This window comes from Salvelinus namaycush, unplaced genomic scaffold (genome assembly GCF_016432855.1).
Source record: "Salvelinus namaycush isolate Seneca unplaced genomic scaffold, SaNama_1.0 Scaffold303, whole genome shotgun sequence".
Lineage (NCBI taxonomy): Eukaryota > Metazoa > Chordata > Actinopteri > Salmoniformes > Salmonidae > Salvelinus > Salvelinus namaycush.
The window spans coordinates 41055-62838 of record NW_024059931.1 but is presented as its reverse complement, the minus strand read 5'-3'; the positions used below and the strand labels follow the sequence as shown (position 1 = coordinate 62838).

At 42.5% G+C, this 21784-nt stretch overlaps 1 protein-coding gene across 1 annotated transcript in view; it reads left to right on the top strand.

Annotated features, from left to right (window-relative positions):
- LOC120039829 (gamma-2-syntrophin-like) overlaps positions 1 to 21784 on the top strand; it is a gene marked incomplete at its 3' end in the record, with an annotated part of 123016 nt that overhangs the window by 70237 nt on the left and 30995 nt on the right. The window contains exons 4-8 of the mRNA XM_038985200.1: positions 13658 to 13714; positions 16338 to 16395; positions 18591 to 18634; positions 18985 to 19026; positions 20442 to 20529. Of these exons, the coding sequence (XP_038841128.1) occupies positions 13658 to 13714; positions 16338 to 16395; positions 18591 to 18634; positions 18985 to 19026; positions 20442 to 20529 (289 nt within the window). The remainder of the gene's footprint in view (positions 1 to 13657; positions 13715 to 16337; positions 16396 to 18590; positions 18635 to 18984; positions 19027 to 20441; positions 20530 to 21784) is intronic.

Sequence of the window (21784 nt, the reverse complement as noted above, 5' to 3'; positions counted from 1 at the left end):
ACAGATTATTTCACTTTTAATTCACTGTATCACAATTGCTTTAGAAGCTTCTGATAGGCTAATTGACATCTTTTGAGTCAATTGCAGGTGTACCTGTGGATGTATTTCAAGGCCTATCTTCAAACTCAGTGCCTCTTTGCTTGACATCATGGGAAAATCTAAAGAAATCTGCCAAGACCTCAGAGAAAAAATTGTAGACCTCCACAAGTCTGGTTCGTCCTTGGGAGCAATTTCCGAACTCCTGAAGGTACCACGTTCATCTGTACAAACAATAGTACGCAAGTATAAACACCATGGGACAACACAGCCGTCATACCGCTCAGGAAGGAGACGCGTTCTGTCTCCTAGAGATGAACGTACTTTGGTGCGAAAAGTGCAAATCAATCCCAGAACAACAGCAAAGGACCTTGTGAAGATGCTGGATGAAACAGGTACAAAAATATCTATATTCACAGTAAACCGAGTCCTATATCGACAAAACCTGAAAGGCTGCTCAGCAAGGAAGAAGCCACTGCTCCAAAACCGCCATAAAAAAGACAGACTACGGTTTGCAACTGCACATGGGGACAAAGATCGTACTTTTTGGAGAAATGTCCTCTGGTCTGATGAAACAAAAATAGAACTTAGCCATCGTTATGTTTGGAGGAAAAAGGGGGAGGCTTGCAAGCCGAAGAACACCATCCCAACCGTGAAGCACGGGGGTGGCAGCATCATGTTGTGGGGGTGCTTTGCTGCAGGAGGGACTGGTGCACTTCACAAAATAGATGGCATCATGAGGCAGGGAAATTATGTGGATATATTAAATCAACATCTCAAGACATCAGTCAGGAAGTTAAAGCTTGGTTGCAAATGGGTCTTCCAAATGGACAATGACCCCAAGCATACTTCCAAAGTTGTGGCAAAATGGCTTATGACATCAAAGTCAAGGTATGGGAGTGGCCATCACAAAGCCCTGACCTCAATCCTATAGAACATTTGTGGGCAGAACTGAAAAAGCGTGTACGAGCAAGGAGGTAACTGACTCAGTTACACCAGCTCTGTCAGGAGGAATGGGCCAAAATTCACCAAACTTATTGTGGGACGCTTGTGGAAGCCTACCCGAAACGTTTGGCCCAAGTTAAACAATTTAAAGGCAATGCTACCAATTACTAATTGAGTGTATGTAAACTTCTAACCCACTGAGAATGTGATAAAATAAATAAAAGCTGAAATAAATAATTTTCTCTACTATTATTACATTTCACATTTTTTAAATAAAGTGGTGATCCTAACTGACCTAAAACAGGGATTTTTACTAGGATTACATTTCAGGAATTAAGTTTAAATCTATTTGGCTAAGATGTATGTAAACTTCCGACTTCAACTGTATATACACTCTGGACTCCTACATTGCTCGTCCTGATATTATGTATTTCTTAATTCCATTCTTCTACTCCAGATTTGTGTGAATTGTTAAATATTACTGCATCTGCTATATATGTGTATGCGACCAATACAATTTCATTTGATTTAAAATGTCAAAGTGGAATTATGTTGTTTAAATACGTTCAGGAGTAAACATTTGCATAACTAGTCACATAATAAGTTGCATGGACTCGCTCTTTGTGCAATAATGGTGTTGAACATGATATTTGAATGACTACCTCATCACTTTACCCCACACATACAATTGCCTGTAAAGACTCTCAGTCGAGCAGTGAATTTCAAGCACAGATTCATCCACAAAGACCAGGGAAGGGCAGATAGATAGATGCTATTAATGGTCAATTTATTATTTACACTTTGGATGGTCTATCAATCAAATCAATCGATCAAATGCATTTATAAAGCTCTTTTTACATCAGCAGTTGTCACAATGTGCTTATACAGAAACCTAAAAACCCAGAGAGTAAGCAGTGCAGATGCAGAAACATCAGTGGCTAGGGGAGGCAGGAACCTAGGAAGAAACCTAGAGAGGAACCAGGCTCTGAGGGGTGGCCAGTCCTCTTCTGGCTGTGCCAGGTGTGTATATATAATAAGAGTACATGACCGTTAAGGCTAGATCGTTCTTCGAGATGTTCAAACGTTTATAGATGACCAGAAATGTCAAATAATAATCACAGTGGTTAGAGAAGGTGCGACCGGTCAGCACCTCAGGAGTAAATGTCAGTTGACTTGTCATAGCCGAGCATTCAGAGATCGAGACAGCATGTATGTTAGAGAGAGAAAGAGGGAGAGAGCGAGAGAGAGGCAGAGAGAGAGGAAAAGAGAGGGTCGAAACAGCTGGTCTGGGACAAAGTAGCGCGACCGGTGAACAAGCTGGGGTTCCAGAGCTGCAGGCAGAACAGCAGAAACTGGAACAACAGCACGACAATGTAGCAAGTCCGGTGAATAGGTCAGGGTTCCATAGCTGCAGGCAGAACAGTAAACACTCGATTACCAGCATGACCAGGTGCACTGGGGACGGGACAACCAGGAGTCGTCAGGCCAGGTAGTCCTGAGCCATGGAGAGATGTGGAGAGAGAGATGGGAGAATTAGAGAGATTATACCTAAAATCTCACCCGAGAACCAGATAAGACAAGGGAATTACACCAGATACAACAGACTGATCCTAGCCCCCCGGCACATAGACTATTGCAGCATAGATACTGGAGACTGAGTCAAGGGGGGGTCGGGGACACTGTGGCCCCGTTCAAAGTTTCCCCGGGAAAGGGAAAATCAGACAGGATATAACCCCACCCACTTTGCCAAAACACAGCCCCCACACCACCAAAATTATAACAGACCACCAACTTACTCCCCTGAGACAAGGCCGAGCATAGCCCACGAAGATCCCCCCCACTGCCCGAGGACATGAAAAAAGATCACGTCAGTGACTCAACCCACTCATGTTGAGTATAGTGAAAGAAGCCTGGGACAACGTGATGCACCCCTCCCAGGGATTGCATGGGAGAGCACAAGCAAGCCAGTGACTCAGCCCCCGTAATAGGGTCAGAGGCAGAGAATCCCAGTGGAGAGAGGGGAGCCGGCCAGGCAGAGACAGCAAGGGTGGTTCGTCACTCCAGTGCCTTGCCGTTCACCTTAACACGCTGGGCCAGAACACTCAATCATAGGACCTACTGAAGAGATGAGTCTTCAATAAAGACTTCAAGGTTGAGACCGAGTCTGCCTCTCACATAGATCGGCAGACCATTCCATAAACATTTAGCTTTATGAAAGAAAGCCATGCCTCCAGCTCTTTGCTTAGAAATTCTAAGAGCATTAAGGAGGCCTGCATCTTGTGACTGTAGCATACGTGTACGTATGTACGGCAGGACCAAATCGGCGAGATAGGTAGGAGCAAGTCTATGTAATTCTTGGTAGGTTAGCAGTAAAACCTTGAAATCAGCCCTAGGCTTAACAGAAAGCCAGAGGCTAGAACTGGAGTAATATGATAATTTTGGGGGGTTCTAGTCAAGATTCTAACAGCGATATTTAGCACAAGCTGAAGTTTATTTAGCGCTATCTAGGTAGACAAGGAGTGGAGCATTGCAGTAGTCTAATGTTGATGTGGCATTAGCATGGCTTAGATTTTCTGCATTATTTTTGGTAAAGAGCGTCAGATTTTTTGCAATGTTACGAACTGTCACGGCTGTTGAAGGATGAGGACCAAGGTGCAGCGTTGTGAGCGTACATTTTCTTTATTAACTCAAAATGACGCCAAACAAAACAATAAACACTACAAAACCAAACCGTGAAGCTCAAAGGCTATGTGCCCTAAACAAAATCAACTTCCCACATTTGAGACGACTGTACAACCATCAAGATTCATTGTCAGATCCGACAGAAGATTTCTTTCTTTCTTGGGACCTAGAACAAGCATCTCTGTTTTGTCCGAGTTTAAAAGTAGAACATGTGCTGCCATCCACTTCCTTATGTCTGAAACACAGGCTTCCAGGGTAGGTGATTTGAGCTTCACCATGTTTCATCAAAATGTACAGCTGTGTATTGTCTGCATAGCAGTGAAAGTTGACATTGTGTTTCCAAATACACACCCAATCACTACATAGATACACGGCGTCCTTCCTAACTCAGTTGCCGGAGAGGAAGGAAACAGCTGAGGGATTTCACCATGAGGCCAATGGTGACTTTAAAACAGTTACAGAGTTTAATGGCTGTGATAGAAGAAAACTGAGGATGGATCCACAACATTGTAGTAACTCCATTATACTAACCTAATTGACAGAGTGACAAGAAGGAAGCCTGTACACAAAAAAATATTCCAAAACATGCATCCTGTTTGCAACAAGGCACCAATGTAATACTGCTAAATATTTATACTTTGATTTACTGAGTACCGTTCTCCATATTTTCAAACATAGTGGTGGCTGCATTGTGTTAAGAATATGCTTGTAATCATTAAGGACTGGGGAGTTTTTCAGGATTAAAAAAAGAAACAGAATGGAGCTAAGCACAGGCAAAATCCTAGAGGAAAACCTGTTTCTGTCTGCTTTCCACCAGACTCTGGGAGATTAATTCACCTTTCAGCAATAAAATAACCTAAATCTCAAGGCCAAATCCACTCTGGAGTTGCTTACCAAGAAGACCTTAGTGACCTTAGTACAGTTTTGACTTAAATCTCCTTGAAAATCTATGACAAGACCTGAAAATGGTTGTCTAGCAACATTTACTGTTGGATGAATACATGGCTACTAGCAGTGGGTATTATATTTAGAGTTAGCAATCTAGATTAAGGATGAAACGGTTACCGGTTTCACGATAAACCACAGTAAAATTCCAGACGGTTTGTATTACCGTTTCAAATGTTAATTATCATTAAAACCGTGTTTGATTACCGCGGTTTGAAAAGCTCAAGGTAAATAGTGTACAGCATCAACCAAAGTTAGCAACAGTCTGATGCAGACGCAGCAACGTGGGTTTTGTTTTGTGTGAAAACATGGAGGAAGGCAATGACAGCGCTCAGGAGATTTTTCAGCCTTCAAAGAGGACCAAATCTGAAGTGTGGTAGTATTTTGGGTTTTGCGAGAGTGCTGAGGGAAACCTAATCGAAGATGATCACCCTGTCTGCAGAATATGCAAAACAAAGAAAACGCACTTCAAATCTCTTGAGTCATCTTCGTGACCACCACCCGCTACTTTATAGCGAATGCAAGGTAAGTTCACTTTTAGCTCAATGCATGATGTGGGGACTTCGGAATGGGGGAAAATGTCATGGTTTGTCTGTCTAACTTGCTAATAGCTTGTCAATAATGTAAACTGAAGCTTTCAGTGTTACCTACTCTTGTAAAAACACTACACGTTGTTCTGCTGCTGTATGAGTCGTGTGTCTTCAGACTCTATTCGCCCATTACACACGATAACACGTTATGTAGTTTAGTCACCCAACCAACATATTTTGTTAATTTAAAATACGTCAGTCATTGACTTGGTTGTAAAAATGTTCCAACAGGAGACTCCTATACAAGACTCCTGTATTTATGCCAATTGTTGGGCTCATTGCAATGACTATCACTGTCTAAAGACTCATTTGTATTTATGTAAATTGTGCATGGGGTCATTGCATATACTCAAATGCATCACCGTAGATAGACTGTGTATTTGTGTGTGTTAGTACTACTAATAATAATTATAATGTAACAACACCAATAATAATAATAATAATACATTTGCTATTTGCTTGTTTACAGAGTGGATGTGCAGCAGGCAAACCCAGTGATGCTACTGGTCCATCCTCATCTACAGTGGTGACACAGACACTCCAGCAAGCATTTAAAATGCAGGCTGCTTATGCATCCACATCAAAAAATGCTCAAGACCTCACTGCAGCCCTTTCATATTACATTACAAAGGACATGATTCCCTTTCATATTGTTGAGAGGCCTGGCTTTCTGAGGCTGATGAAGGCTCCCGTGCCTCACTAAAAAGTGCCATCACGAAAATTATTTTCCAAGACTGAAATCCCAAACCTGTACAACCAGGTTAAAGCTGATGTTGGAAAAAGTTTGGCTCAAGGCACATGGTTTTCTGCAACTACTGAACTCTGGACCAGTGAAAGTGAGGGTGGTCAACCCTACATCAACTTCACTATCCTTTACCTCACCCCAGACTGGCAACTGGAATCAAACTGCCTGGAAACACTGTTCTTCCCAGAAGATCACTCGGCTCACAACATCAGAGTTTTTTTGAGAATATTTTGGAAGAGTGGGGGGGGGAATCAACAAAAAGACCTGGTCTACATAACCACAGACAACGCAACCAACATGATCAAGGCTTTTGAAGAGTTCCCAGATCTGTGGCTTTGGTGCTTTGGCCAACATTTGAACCTGACCATCTCAAAGGCTCTGAAAATTCAAAGAGTTGACACAGCAGTCAAGGCCTGCTGTCATCTGGTTCAAGGCTTCTCATGGAGCTGGAAGAGAAGGAGAGAACTGAGAGAAAAGCAAGCTGCCCTCAACATGCCACAGAAGGCTCTGATCCATGATGTGGTGACCCGATGGGGATCTACACACAAGATGCTTGAGTGTTTCCTCAGCCAACAGCAGCCAGTCTGTGCGACACTGGCTGGAGAAAGAGGAACATGGAATCTGATGCCCAAGGATGCCGACAAAGTGTCATGGAGCAACTGTGCCAGCTCCTTGAACCTCTGAGCAAGTTTACAGATGCACTTGCCTCAGAGACACGAGTGACACTGTCAGCCATTAACCTGTCCTGGACCACATCACCCGTGATGTTCTGGTGGAAAAGGATACGTAGCCATCCCTGACCAAGGAGATGGAAAGGGTAATGAGAGAAGACCTTAACAACAGATACACAGAGAAGACCTTAACAACAGATACACAGAGAAGACCTTAACAACAGATACACAGAGAAGACCTTAACAACAGATACACAGAGAAGACCTTAACAACAGATACACAGAGAAGACCTTAACAACAGATCCACAGAGAAGACCTTAACAACAGATCCACAGAGAAGACCTTAACAACAGATCCACAGAGAAGACCTTAACAACAGATCCACAGAGAAGACCTTAACAACAGATCCACAGAGAAGACCTTAACAACAGATCCACAGAGAAGACCTTAACAACAGATCCACAGAGAAGACCTTAACAACAGATCCACAGAGAAGACCTTAACAACAGATCCACAGAGAAGACCTTAACAACAGATCCACAGAGAAGACCTTAACAACAGATCCACAGAGAAGACCTTAACAACAGATACACAGAGAAGACCTTAACAACAGATACACAGAGAAGACCTTAACAACAGATCCACAGAGAAGACCTTAACAACAGATCCACAGAGAAGACCTTAACAACAGATACACAGAGAAGGCCTTAACAACAGATACACAGAGAAGACCTTAACAACAGATACACAGAGAAGACCTTAACAACAGATACACAGAGAAGGCCTTAACAACAGAGACACAGAGAAGACCTTAACAACAGATACACAGAGAAGACCTTAACAACAGATACACAGAGAAGACCTTAACAACAGATACACAGAGAAGACCTTAACAACAGATACACAGAGAAGACCTTAACAACAGATACACAGAGAAGACCCAACCCAGTCAGGAAGATTACGTCAGTGACTCAACCCACTCAAGTGACGCACCCCTCCTAGGGACGGCATGAAAGAGCACCAGTAAGCCAGTGACTCAGCCCCTGTAATAGGGTTAGAGGCAGAGAATCCCAGTGGAGAGAGGGGATCCGGCCAGGCAGAGACAGCAAGGGCGGTTCGTTGCTCCAGAGCCTTTCCGTTCACCTTCACACTCCTGGGCCAGACTACACTCAATCATATGACCCACTGAAGAGATGAGTCTTCAGTAAAGACTTAAAGGTTGAGACCGAGTCTGCGTCTCTCACATGGGAAGGCAGACCATTCCATAAAAATGGGGATCTATAGGAGAAAGCCCTGCCTCGAGCTGTTTGCTTAGAAATTCTAGGGACACTTAGGAGGCCTGCGTCTTGTGACCGTAGCGTACGTGTAGGTATGTACCGGCAGGACCAAATCGGAAAGATAGGTAGGAGCAAGCCCATGTAATGCTTTGTAGGTTAGCAGTAAAACCTTGAAATCAGCCCTTGCCTTAACAGGAAGCCAGTGTAGGGAGGCTAGCACTGGAGTAATATGATCAAATGTTTTGGTTCTAGTCAGGATTCTAGTAGCCGTATTTAGCACTAACTGAAGTGTATTTAGTGCTTTATCCAGGTAGCCGGAAAGTAGAGCATTGCAGTAGTCTAACCTAGAAGTAACAAAAGCATGGATACATTTTTCTGCATCATTTTTGGACAGAAAGTTTCAGATTTTTGCAATGTTACGTAGATGGAAAAAAGCTGTCCTTGAAACAGTCTTGATATGTTCGTCAAAAGAGAGGTCAGGGTCCAGAGTAACGCCGAGGTCCTTCACAGTTTTATTTGAGACGACTGTACAACCATCAAGATTAATTGTCAGATTCAACAGAAGATCTCTTTGTTTCTTGGGACCTAGAACAAGCATCTCTGTTTTGTCTGAGTTTAAAAGTAGAAAGTTTGCAACCATCCACTTCCTTATGTCTGAAACACAGGCTTCTAGCGAGGGCAATTTTGGGGCTTCACCATGTTTCATTGAAATGTTCAGCTGTGTGTCATCCGCATAGCAGTGAAAGTTAACATTATGTTTTCGAATGACATCCCCAAGAGGTAAAATATATAGTGAAAACAATAGTGGTCCCAAAACGGAACCTTGAGGAACACCGAAAGAACCCCAAAGCACCAGCAGCACCTGCACCACCAACACCCACAGCGGCTTCGGAGGGGAAAGGCCTGGCTGGGTTGCTGAGAAACATTACCTCAACAAGGCAGCAGAGGGTCAGATTCCGACCACCCCAGAAGACAGAGTGAAAGAAGAGATCAAGGTCTACCCGTCTCTACCACCCATTCCAGAAGAAGAGGATCCACTGGTGTGGTGGAAGGGCCATGCACCAGAGCTGCCTCACCATGCCAGGGTTCCCAGGAAGCTTTTGTGCATCCCAGCAACCAGCGTGCCATCAGAGAGAGTGTTCAGTGCCAGCGGGCAAATTGTCTCCCCTCACAGATCACTACTTTTAAACCAGACAAAGTAAATATGCTGACATTTTTACATTTCATTCTCAAGGGACAAAGATGCATACATACAGGATGTTAGACCAGCAGCACCTTCTTTATGAAGGAGAGAACATACATACAGGATGTTAGACCAGCAGCACCTTGTTTATGAAGGAGAGAACAGACATACAGGATGTTAGACCAGCAGCACCTTGTATCTTTATGAAGGAGAGAACATACATACAGGATGTTAGACCAGCAGCACCTTGTATCTTTATGAAGGAGAGAACATACATACAGGATGTTAGACCAGCAGCACCTTGTATCTTTATGAAGGAGAGAACAGACATACAGGATGTTAGACCAGCAGCACCTGGTTTCTTTATGAAGGAGAGAACAGACATACAGGATGTTAGGCCAGCAGCACCTGGTTTCTTTATGAAGGAGAGAACAGACATACAGGATGTTAGGCCAGCAGCACCTTGTATCTTTATGAAGGAGAGGACAGACATACAGGATGTTAGACCAGCAGCACCTTGTTTCTTTATGAAGGAGAGAACATACATACAGGATGTTAGACCAGCAGCACCTTGTATCTTTATGAAGGAGAGAACAGACATACAGGATGTTAGGCCAGCATACAGGATGTTAGACCAGCAGCACCTTGTATCTTTATGAAGGAGAGGACAGACATACAGGATGTTAGACCAGCAGCACCTTGTTTCTTTATGGAGGAGAGAACAGACATACAGGATGTTAGACCAGCAGCACCTGGTTTCTTTATGAAGGAGAGAACAGACATACAGGATGTTAGGCCAGCAGCACCTGGTTTCTTTATGAATGAGAGAACAGACATACAGGATGTTAGGCCAGCAGCACCTGGTTTCTTTATGAAGGAGAGAACAGACATACAGGATGTTAGGCCAGCAGCACCTGGTTTCTTTATGAATGAGAGAACAGACATACAGGATGTTAGGCCAGCAGCACCTGGTTTCTTTATGAAGGAGAGAACAGACATACAGGATGTTAGGCCAGCATACAGGATGTTAGACCAGCAGCACCTTGTATCTTTATGAAGGAGAGGACAGACATACAGGATGTTAGACCAGCAGCACCTTGTTTCTTTATGGAGGAGAGAACATACATACAGGATGTTAGACCAGCAGCACCTTGTATCTTTATGAAGGAGAGAACAGACATACAGGATGTTAGACCAGCAGCACCTTGTATCTTTATGAAGGAGAGAACATACATACAGGATGTTAGACCAGCAGCACCTTGTATCTTTATGAAGGAGAGGACAGACATACAGGATGTTAGACCAGCAGCACCTTGTTTCTTTATGGAGGAGAGAACATACATACAGGATGTTAGACCAGCAGCACCTTGTATCTTTATGAAGGAGAGAACAGACATACAGGATGTTAGACCAGCAGCACCTTGTATCTTTATGAAGGAGAGAACATACATACAGGATGTTAGACCAGCAGCACCTTGTTTCTTTATGAAGGAGAGAACATACATACAGGATGTTAGGCCAGCATACAGGATGTTAGACCAGCAGCACCTTGTATCTTTATGAAGGAGAGAACATACATACAGGATGTTAGACCAGCAGCACCTTGTTTCTCTATGAAGGAGAGAACAGACATACAGGATGTTAGACCAGCAGCACCTTGTTTCTTTATGAAGGAGAGAACAGACATACAATCAGTGCTGTTCATTTGATTTGTTTACATATTTTGTGTTGTTATTTTAATGTCAACACCTGCACATTGGATTTGTTTACATATGGTTGTATTGTTCTTGCATGCACATTTGCTTTACTTGCTTTTATATGCACATTTGATTTGCTTACTTAAAGTTTGTGTTCATTAAAACCTCCACTAGGGAAACTTTTACGTCTCATGGACACATGGTGACATATTTAATGTTAAATGTTATTATTTTAATGTTTATGCACACAAAAAGTGCATAGTGCTGATAATTGTATTTGTTGTTTGTTGCTTTTCAATATAAAACTTGGTGAAATGATTTCAGTGTATCAGTACTTCTTGAACATTTCCAGCACGTTTTAACAATACCGCGATAATACTGATTACCGTGATCATTTTGGTCACTATAATCGTAATTTGAAATGTTCTTACCGTTTCATATCTAATCTAGATAGTGTGTTTTGAGTTTCCACTTTCTGAGGTGTTGAACCCAACATGAATTAGCCTATGATATTAGTCCACATATAGATGTACACTACCATTCAAAAGTTTGGGGTCACCTAGAAATGTCCTTGTTTTTGAAAGAGAAAATATAATATAAATATATATATAAAATATTTTTTTAAATATATAATATTTTTGTCCATTAAAATAAAATAGAATTGATCAGAAATACAGTGTAGACATTGTTAATATTGTAAATGACTATTGTAGCTGGAAACGGCAGATTTTTTTTAGGGAATATCTACACTGGTCACGATAACAACACCCACCCGTAGCACGCGCTCCAGCAGGTATATCTCACTGGTCATCCCCAAAGCCAACACCTCCTTTGGCCGCCTTTCCTTCCAGTTCTCTGCTGCCAATGACTGGAACGAATTGCAAAAATTGCTAAAGCTGGAGACTTATATTTCCCTCACTAACTTTAAACATCAGTTGTCTGAGCAGCTAACCAATCTTTGCAGCTGTACATAGCCCATCTGTAAATAGCCCAACCAATCTACCTACCTCATCCCCATATTGTTTTTATTTACTCTTCTGCTCTTTTGTACATCAGTATTTCTACTTTTACATCACCATCTGCTCATCTATGACTCCAGTGTTAATTTTCTAAATTGTAATTACTTCGCTACTATGGCCTATTTATTGCCATACCGCCTCACGTCATTTGCACACACTGTATATAGACCTTTTTTTGTGTTATTGACTGTACGCTTGTTTATTCCATGTGTAACTCGATGTAACTCTCTCGCACTGCTTTGCTTTATCTTGGACAGGTCGCAGTTGTAAATGAGAACTTGTTCTCAACTAGCCTACCTGGTTAAATAAAGGTGAATTAAAAATAAAATAAATAAAAATAGGCGTAGAGAGGCCCATTATCAGCAACCATCACTCCTGTGTTCCAATGGCACGTTGTGTTAGCTAATCGAAGTTTATCATTTTAAAAGGCTTATTGATCATTAGAAAACCCTTTTGCAATTATGTTAGCACAGTTGAAAACTGTTGTGCTGATTTATAGAAGCAATAAAGCTGGCCCTCTTTAGACTAGTTGAGTATCTGGAGCATCAGCATTTGTGGGTTCGATTACAGGCTCAAAATGGCCAGAAACAAAGTACTTTCTTCCGAAACTCGTCAGTCTATTCTTGTTCTGAGAAATGAAGGCTATTCCATGCGAAAAATTGCCAAGAAACTGAAGATCTCGTACATTGCTGCGTACTACTCCCTTCACAGAACAGCGCAGACTGGCTCTAACCAGAATAGAAAGAGGAGTGGGAGGCCCCGGTGCACAACTGAGCAAGAGGACAAGTACATGAGAGTGTCTAGTTTGAGAAACAGACGCCTCACAAGTCTTCAACTGGCAGCTTCATTAAATATTACCCGCAAAACACCAGTCTCAACGTCAACAGTGAAGAGGCGACTCCGGGATGCTGGACTTCTAGGCGGAGTTCCTCTGTCCAGTGTCTGTGTTCTTTTGCCCATCTTAATATTTTATTTTTATTGGCCAGTCTGAGATATGGCTTTTCCTTTGCAACTCTGCATCCCAGATTCGCCTCTTCACTGTTGACGTTGAGACTGGTGTAAACTTATACAATCACTGTATAAGTTTACACATCAAAATATCTTGATTCATGCATTCCTGCTTGGATGTCAAATGAAGCAACTTGTTTCTTGAAAACCTCAGTTGTCTATTCTTTACACTTCTTAAAGTTGGATTCTTTATGAATTGGATTCGTAACATATCATACCATTTGTTTATTTTTTGCAGGACGTAACATATAAAATGAAATTGATGACATACTGTAGTACACAATTGGATGGAAAAGTTAGCGGAACCAGTGACACCAGGGGAAAATGTTAGTCAGGATCCCTGTAATAGTAGTTAAAGGGATACTTCGGGATTTTGGCAATGAGGCCCTTTATCTACGTGCCCAGATTCAGATGTACTCATGGATACCATTTTTATGTCTCTGTGTCCAGTATGAACGTTAGAGGTAGTTTCGGCAGCCAATGCTAACTAGCGTTAGCGCAATGACTGGAAGTCTATGGGTATCTACTAGCATTCTAAACTATCTCTAACTTCCTTCATGCTGGACACAAAGACATAAAAATGGTATCCGGTGGGAGTTGGCAGCATGCGCTGTGATATGGGCTGGTGTGGATAAAGTGCCAGGGCCGAATTCTTGTCCCAGTCCACCCCTGATAAGAAGCTATTACTGCGTTCTTTATGTTTTTATGTTTTTCTATGGAGGCATGCTGTGTCTTTTCGATGTTATGGTTTTGATCGTAAAGACTATCAACTGGAAAATTAGCACCACAATGTTACACTCCAAACTTGTTTCAACATTTCAATATTATTTTACCAAGGTCAATTCCCATTTTTTAAAGCACAGAACTGTCGTACTCCGAAGACAGGCAGCTGGAGGTCTGGGTCTAAGCATCAAAGTAAGTGGTTCATTTTCATCAATACAAATATTGTGCCTCTATTGGGAGATTTGAATGCATACATGGTATAGATGAGGAAGTTCCTGTTACTGTGTCTGCTAGATCTACATGGTATAGATGAGGAAGTTCCTGTTACTGTGTCTGCTAGATCTACATGGTATAGATGAGGAAGTTCCTGTTACTGCGTCTGCTAGATCTACATGGTATAGATGAGGAAGTTCCTGTTACTGTGTCTGCTAGATCTACATGGTATAGATGAGGAAGTTCCTGTTACTGTGTCTGCTAGATCTACATGGTATAGATGAGGAAGTTCCTGTTACTGTGTCTGCTAGATCTACATGGTATAGATGAGGAAGTTCCTGTTACTGTGTCTGCTAGATCTACATGGTATAGATGAGGAAGTTCCTGTTACTGTGTCTGCTAGATCTACATGGTATAGATGAGGAAGTTCCTGTTACTGTGTCTGCTACAGTTGAAGTCAGAAGTTTAAATACACCTCAGCCAAATACAATTAGACTCAGTTTTTCACAATTACTAACATTTAATCCAAGTAAGAATTCCCTGTCTTAGGTCAGTTAGGATCACCACTTTATTTTAAGAATGTGAAATGTCAGAATAATAGTAGAGATAATGATTTATTTCAGCTTTTATTTCTTTTATCACATTCTCAGTGGGTCAGAAGTTTACATACACTCAATTAGTATTTGGTAGCATTGCCTTTAAATTAATTAACTTGGGTCAAACTTTCCGGGTAGCCTTCCGCAAGCTTCCCACATAAGTTGGGTGAATTTTGGCCCATTCTTCCTGACAGTGCGGGTATAACTGAGTCAGGTTTCTAGGCCTCCTTGCCTGCACACACTTTTTCGATTCTGCCCACAAATGTTCTATAGGATTGAGGTCAGGGCTTTGTGATGGCCACTCCAATACCTTGACTTAAGCAATTTTGCCAGAACTTTGGAAGTATGCTTGGGGTCATTGTCCATTTGGAAGACCCATTTGCGACCAAGCTTTAACTTCCTGATGGATGTCTTGAGATGTTGCTTCAATATATCCACATAATTTCCATGCCTCATGATGGCATCTATTTTGTGAAGTGCACCAGTCCCTCCTGCAGCAAAGCACCCCCACACCATGATGCTGCCACCCCCTGTCACGAATCCCGCCGAAGATGGTGCCTCTTCCTGTTCGGGCGGCGCTCGGCGGTTGTCGTCACCGGCCTACTAGATGCCATCGATTCCCTTCTTTTTGTTTCTGTTAGTTTGGGCTGATTGGGTACACCTGTTTTGAGTTTAGTTTTGTGGGTAGGCTATTTAAGGGCAGTAGGCCCGCCGGCTTTTGTGCGGGCTTGTTTTTCTGTTCATTGGTGTTGGAATTTAGGTGGATGCTATTTTTCCGGACAGTTTAGTCCTGTGTGTTTGGACTGGTATTTTTCATGCGTCTGTGTGTTGGGCATGACTGTTTTCACTGTCGTCAGGAATAAAGATCCACGTTCTGAACTAACCTGCTCTCTGCGCTTGACTCCTCCACCCAGTACTCCTAGAAGCTCTGACACCTCCGTGCTTCACGGTTGGGATGGTGTTCTTCGGCTTGCAAGCCTCCCCCTTTCTCCTCCAAACATAATGATGGTCATTATGGCCAAACAGTTGTTTCATCAGACCAGAGGACATTTTTCCAAAAAGTACAATCTTTGTCACCATGTGCAGTTGCAAACCGTAGTCTGGCTTATTTATGGCGGTTTTGGAGCAGTGGCTTCTTCCTTGCTGAGCAGCCTTTCAGGTTATGTCGATATAGGACTCGTTTTACTGTGGATATAGATACTTCTGTACTTGTTTCCTCCAGCATCTTCACAAGGTCCTTTGCTGTTATTCTGGGATTGATTTGCACTTTTCTCACCAAAGTACGTTCATCTCTAGGAGACAGAACGCGTCTCCCTCCTGAGCAGTATGACGGCTGCGTGGTCCCATGGTGTTTATACTTGCGTACTATTATTTGTACAGATGAACGTGGTACCTTCAGGCGTTTGGAAATTGTTCCCAAGGATGAACCAGACTTGTGGAGGTCTACAATTTTTATCTGAGGTCTTGGCTGAGTTCTTTTGATTTTCCCATGATGTCAAGCAAAGAGGCACTGAGTTTGTAGGTAGGCCTTGAAATACATCCACAGGTACACCTCCAATTGACTCAAATTATGTCAATTAGCCAATCAGAAGATTCTAAAGCCATGACATAATTTTCTGGAATTGTCCAAGCTGTTTAAAGGCACAGTCAACTTAGTGTGTGTAAACTTCTGACCCACTGCAATTGTGATACAGTGAATTATAAGTGAAATAATCTGTCTGTAAACAATTGTTGGAAAAATACTTGTGTCATGCACAAAGTAGATGTCCTAACCAACTTGCCAAAACTATAGTTTGTTAACAAGAAATGTGTGGAGTGGTTGAAAAACGAGTTTTAATGACTTCAACCTAAGTGTACGTAAACTTCAGACTTAAACTGTATATCAACGTACAGTTCTCTGTGGAATGAAACTTTGATCTGCTTGCTTGTTCGGTGCATATTTTCCGTAGATTTATATAAATGTTACACTTTGTGATTAATAATGACCTTTCTCTTGTGACTCTCAGGGAGGTGCTGAGCATAAAGTGCCTGTGGTCATTTCAAAGATGTTTAAAGATCAAGCAGGTAAGTATTGAATGTTTCTCCCAGCGATGTGGACTGAAACATCTGACATTTACACTGCTGTTATGAAGGATATCAGTTTACACCATTTTAGGTTAAGTTGCCTTTATGTCATGTAGTTACTGTATGACTACTAAACCAGAATGCAGTTAACTGCTGATGAGGTATATAGCAGAGGTTTAATTGTAATGGATAGAAACTAGACACGTTCTGTTTCAACTTAGCTATTAGAATCCCCCCCGCCCTTCTGTTAGTGAAAGCGTGAATTCATGCCTCTAATAACCCAGAGAGAAAGTTAACATCCTGCCTCTAATAACCCAGAGAGGAAGTTAACATCCTGCCTCTAATAACCCAGAGAGTAAGTTAACATCCTGCATCTAATAACCCAGAGAGGAAATTTAACATCCTGCCTCTAATAACCCAGAGAGGAAAGTTAACATCTTGCCTCTAATAAACCAGAGAGGAAGTTAACATCCTGCCTCTAATAAACCAGAGAGGAAGTTAACATCCTGCCTCTAATAACCCAGCGAGGAAGTTAACATCCTGCCTCTAATAACCCAGAGAGGAAGTGAACATCCTGCCTCTAATAACCCAGAGAGGAAGTTAACATCCTGCCTCTAATAACCCAGAGAGGAAGTTAACATCCTGCCTCTAATAAACACAAAAGGAAAGTTAACATCGTGCCTCTAATAACCAAGAAAGGAAAGTTAACATCCTGCCTCTAATAACCCAGAGAGGAAAGTTAACATCTACATGCCTCTAATAACCCAGAGAGGAAGTTAACATCCCGCCTCTAATAAACCAGAGAGGAAGTTAACATCCTGCCTCTAATAACCCAGAGAGAAAGTTAACATCCTGCCTCTAATAACCCAGAGAGGAAGTTAACATCCTGCCTCTAATAACCCAGAGAGGAAGTTAACATCCTGCCTCTAATAACCCAGAGAGGAAGTTAACATCCTGCCTCTAATAACCCAGAGAGGAAGTTAACATCCTGCCTCTAATAACCCAGAGAGGAAAGTTAACATCCTGCCTCTAATAACCCAGAGAGGAAGTTAACATCGTGCCTCTAATAACCAAGAAAGGAAAGTTAACATCCTGCCTCTAATAAACCAGAGAGGAAGTTAACATCCTGCCTCTAATAACTCAGAGAGGAAGTTAACATCCTGCCTCTAATAACCCAGAGAGGAAGTTAACATCCTGCCTCTAATAAACACGAAAGGAAAGTTAACATCGTGCCTCTAATAACCAAGAAAGGAAAGTTAACATCCTGCCTCTAATACACCAGAGAGGAAGTTAACATCCTGCCTCTAATAACCCAGAGAGGAAGTTAACATCTTGCCTCTAATAACCCAGAGAGGAAAGTTAACATCTACATGCCTCTAATAACCCAGAGAGGAAGTTAACATCCTGCCTCTAATAAACCAGAGAGGAAGTTAACATCCTGCCTCTAATAACCCAGAGAGGAAGTTATCATCCTGTTTCTAATAACCCAGAGAGGAAGTTAACATCCTGCCTCTAATAACCCAGAGAGGAAGTTAACATCCTGCCTCTAATAACCCAGAGAGGAAGTTAACATCCTGCCTCTAATAACCCAGAGAGGAAAGTTAACATCCTGCCTCTAATAACCCAGAGAGGAAGTTAACATCCTGCCTCTAATAACCCAGAGAGGAAGTTAACATCCTGCCTCTAATAACCCAGAGAGGAAGTTAACATCCTGCCTCTAATAACCCAGAGAGGAAAGTTAACATCCTGCCTCTAATAACCCAGAGAGGAAGTTAACATCCTGCCTCTAATAACCCAGAGAGGAAGTTAACATCCTGCCTCTAATAACCCAGAGAGGAAGTTAACATCCTGCCTCTAATAACCCAGAGAGGAAAGTTAACATCCTGCCTCTAATAACCCAGAGAGGAAAGTTAACATCCTGCCTCTAATAAACCAGAGAGGAAGTTAACATCCTTCTTCAGAGAGCCATGGAAATCTTTTCACCAGTTCAAAAGTGTCATTGTTTTGTAAATCGCTACTGCAAATGACTTATTAGTTCCATATTTCATGGTTTCCTGTGTATCTGAGAGCTCTATGGTGTCAGTGGAGATTAAGCAGACAGGAACATTGATTGCTATTTCCATCATGAATGGGAATTAGTAATTATTTTCAAATGTTTTCATTAACCTTTGACACTCAACGATTGCCGCCTGCAGCAGATCAAACTGGGAAGCTATTCGTTGGGGACGCTATGTTACAGGTTAGTACACTGGCTCTTTACTTTTATCTGTCAAAGCTGCCTGAGGTCAGAGGTGAGAGACAGAGAGATATGCTCTTTGAATTTTAATTGAGCTGCCCTCTTCCATTGGAGTGTGAGTTGTAATTTCAAAAGATGCTATTTGACACTGCTATTTTGATCATAGATCCAACCGATAAACAAAAGTGTATATTTATTTAATTTAACTTTTCTGCTCTATGTATGTACTGTATGTTCTCTCATCAGATTCAACACATGGTTGTAAAATTACCAAACGATATTTACAATGACACTTTTAAATTAGGATGTTGTTTGCTAAGTGTGCTTCATACTTTCTCCTTTACTCTGTTTAGATCAATGGCATTAATGTCGAACATTGTAGTCACGAAGAAGTTGTGAGTATAATTTAATTAGCTGCTGCACAGACATTGTCACGTACTCTTTTCCCAGATTTGAAAGCAAAATCATTCCCTGTGATTGCCAAAAGCTGAGACATGCTTCGTCAAGCGAACGGAGCTCTGTCATGTCATACAGGAGACTAATTTAGTTTGTCTTGTTTTCTCGTCCTGACTGTGACAAATCGATATGGAGTATATTCATTAGACAAAAGCTGCACAGAACTTGAGTCTCCGAGTTTAGGAGAGCTATCAGCGATTCTCTCTTTCTCACTCTCTCTCTCCTCTCCTCTCTCTCTCCTATCCCCTCTCTCTCTGTCTGTCCTCTCTCTCTCTCTCTCTCCTCTCTCTGTCTCTCCTCTCTCTCTCTCTCTCCTCTCTCTCTCTGCTATCTCTCTCTCTCTCTCTCTCTCTCTCCTATCTCCTCTCTCTCTGTCTCTCCTCTCTCTCTCTCTCTATGTCTCTCCTCTCCTCTCTCTCTCCTATCCCCTCTATCTCTGTCTCTCCTCTCTCTCTCTCTCTCTTTGTCTCTCTCTACGTAGCTCCAAACAGCTGTTCTCTGCTATTCACCTCCAGAACGTCAGAGACATCATGAGCAATTCACTTCGGGAAAATGTAAAGCGTATAAAGCCAAGCTGTCTCAATAGTCACCGGCTATAGCAACAAGGGCAAACGACTGATGTTGTGGGGAAGAAATAGAATATGTTAATTGTTGACGATAAAGCCGAGGGTAGTTGGAAAGGAAAGGCTTTCATTTGGATACAAATCTGAAAAATAAGCATGAACATTTGTATAATTGTAGGCCTACTGCAACAAAACAAAAAACGTATTTCTTGACTTGGCTCTGTCTGTGCCATATCAAGTGCAGATACCTTCTAGAAATCAGATAATGGGTTTGTGTGATCTCAGACATTGAGAGGGTAATTACTTTATATTATTGGCTTGTATTTTGCTAGCTTCTCACCAGGCAAATGAATGGCTATATTTGAGGTTATGGTATTGTATGTGATTACTGAAGTGACATCAATTCAGACAGGGCTTAACTGCTGATTGCGTATTCTGTATTTTGCTCAAGTGGTGCGTTGCGTGTGCTTAAGTGCTGTACAGCTACATGTACTTGTGGCTTGCTATTTTATTCATCTGAGATGAGAAGCTGTCATCTTCTCTCTCTCTCTCACTCATCCTCCCTTGCTCTCTCTCTCCCTTTCTCTCATCCTCCATGTCTCTCTCTCGCTTATCCTCCCTACCTCTCTCTCTCTCTCTCTCTTATCCTCCCTACCTCTCTCTCTCTCTATTATCCTCCCTACCTCTCTCTCTCTCTCTCTCTCTCTTATCCTCCCTACCTCTCTCTCTCTCTCTCTCTCTTATCCTCCCTTTCTCTCTCTCTCTCTTTCTCTCTCTCTCTCCTCTGGCAGGTTCATCTCCTGCGGACTGCCGGGGAGGAAGTCACCATCACTGTTCGTTTCCTCAGGGAAGTTCCGTCTTTTCTGAAGCTCCCATTGGGTAAGAGTTCTGAGTGGATGCACCACTACGTTACATGTTTCATGTCGTATTCTGTACTGTAACTACGCATTCAAAAAATGGAGAGGGAATCTCAAGTGAAGCCCGTCAGTTGTTTGACTGTCGCCTGGCCATTCTTGACTCAACCCATTCTTCATGAGGCCTCCTTTGTCTTACTGGGCTCCCGAGTGACTCAGCGGTCTAAGGCACTTGCATCTCAGTGCTAGAGGCGTCACTACAGATAAGCTGGTTCAAATCCAGGCTGTATCACAACCGCCCGTGATTGGGAGTCCCATAGGGTGGCGCACAATTGGCCCAGCGGCGTCGTCCAGGTTTGGCCGGTGTAGGCCGTCATTGTAAATACGAATTTGTTCTTAACTGACTTGCCTAGTTAAATAAAAATACATTTTTATTAACCTCTAACTGAGGTTTGCTGTATTCTTTAGAAGATTGGCTGGAACAGTAACTGGGGCTTCAGTAGCTCAGCTAATGTCACATCAAACACCTGCATTTGTCTCTGTTGGCTTCCCTGCTACAGCGAGGAGACACGGTGAAGAGGGAAGTCATGCAACAGGCTGCTGTCATCTTTTTGTTTTTTCTGTTTTTGACCATGTGATCAAAAAAAAACAGTTGGCACCCAATAGCTTTGATGTCCAGAATCCTAGCAACCTTATTGAGTCTGGAAATGGACCTTTGAAGTTGTCGGCTTGATGAGTCAACAATGAAGAAGTAAAGCTTTATGCTGATTGGTTGGACGAGAGAGTGGAAAAAGAGCTCCATTCGACCTAGTTGTATTCTTAGCTATGCTAATGAACCACATGGTTCGGGTCCCAGGCTAGACACATACTAACACAAGGCCCCCTTTAGATTCTCTACTGACTGGCCACGGTGTTATGATACCTGAGGTGCCCAGAGAGTCAGCCACAGTGTTATGATACCTGAGGTGCCCAGAGAGTCAGCCATGCTGTTATGATACCTGAGGTGCCCAGAGAGTCAGCCACGGTGTTATGATACCTGAGGTGCCCAGAGAGTCAGCCACAGTGTTATGATACCTGTGGTGCCCAGAGAGTCAGCCACGGTGGTATGATACCTGAGGTGCCCAGAGAGTCAGCCACAGTGTTATGATACCTGAGGTGCCCAGAGAGTCAGCCACGGTGGTATGATACCTGAGGTGCCCAGAGAGTCAGCCACAGTGTTATGATACCTGTGGTGCCCAGAGAGTCAGCCACGGTGTTATGATACCTGAGGTGCCCAGAGA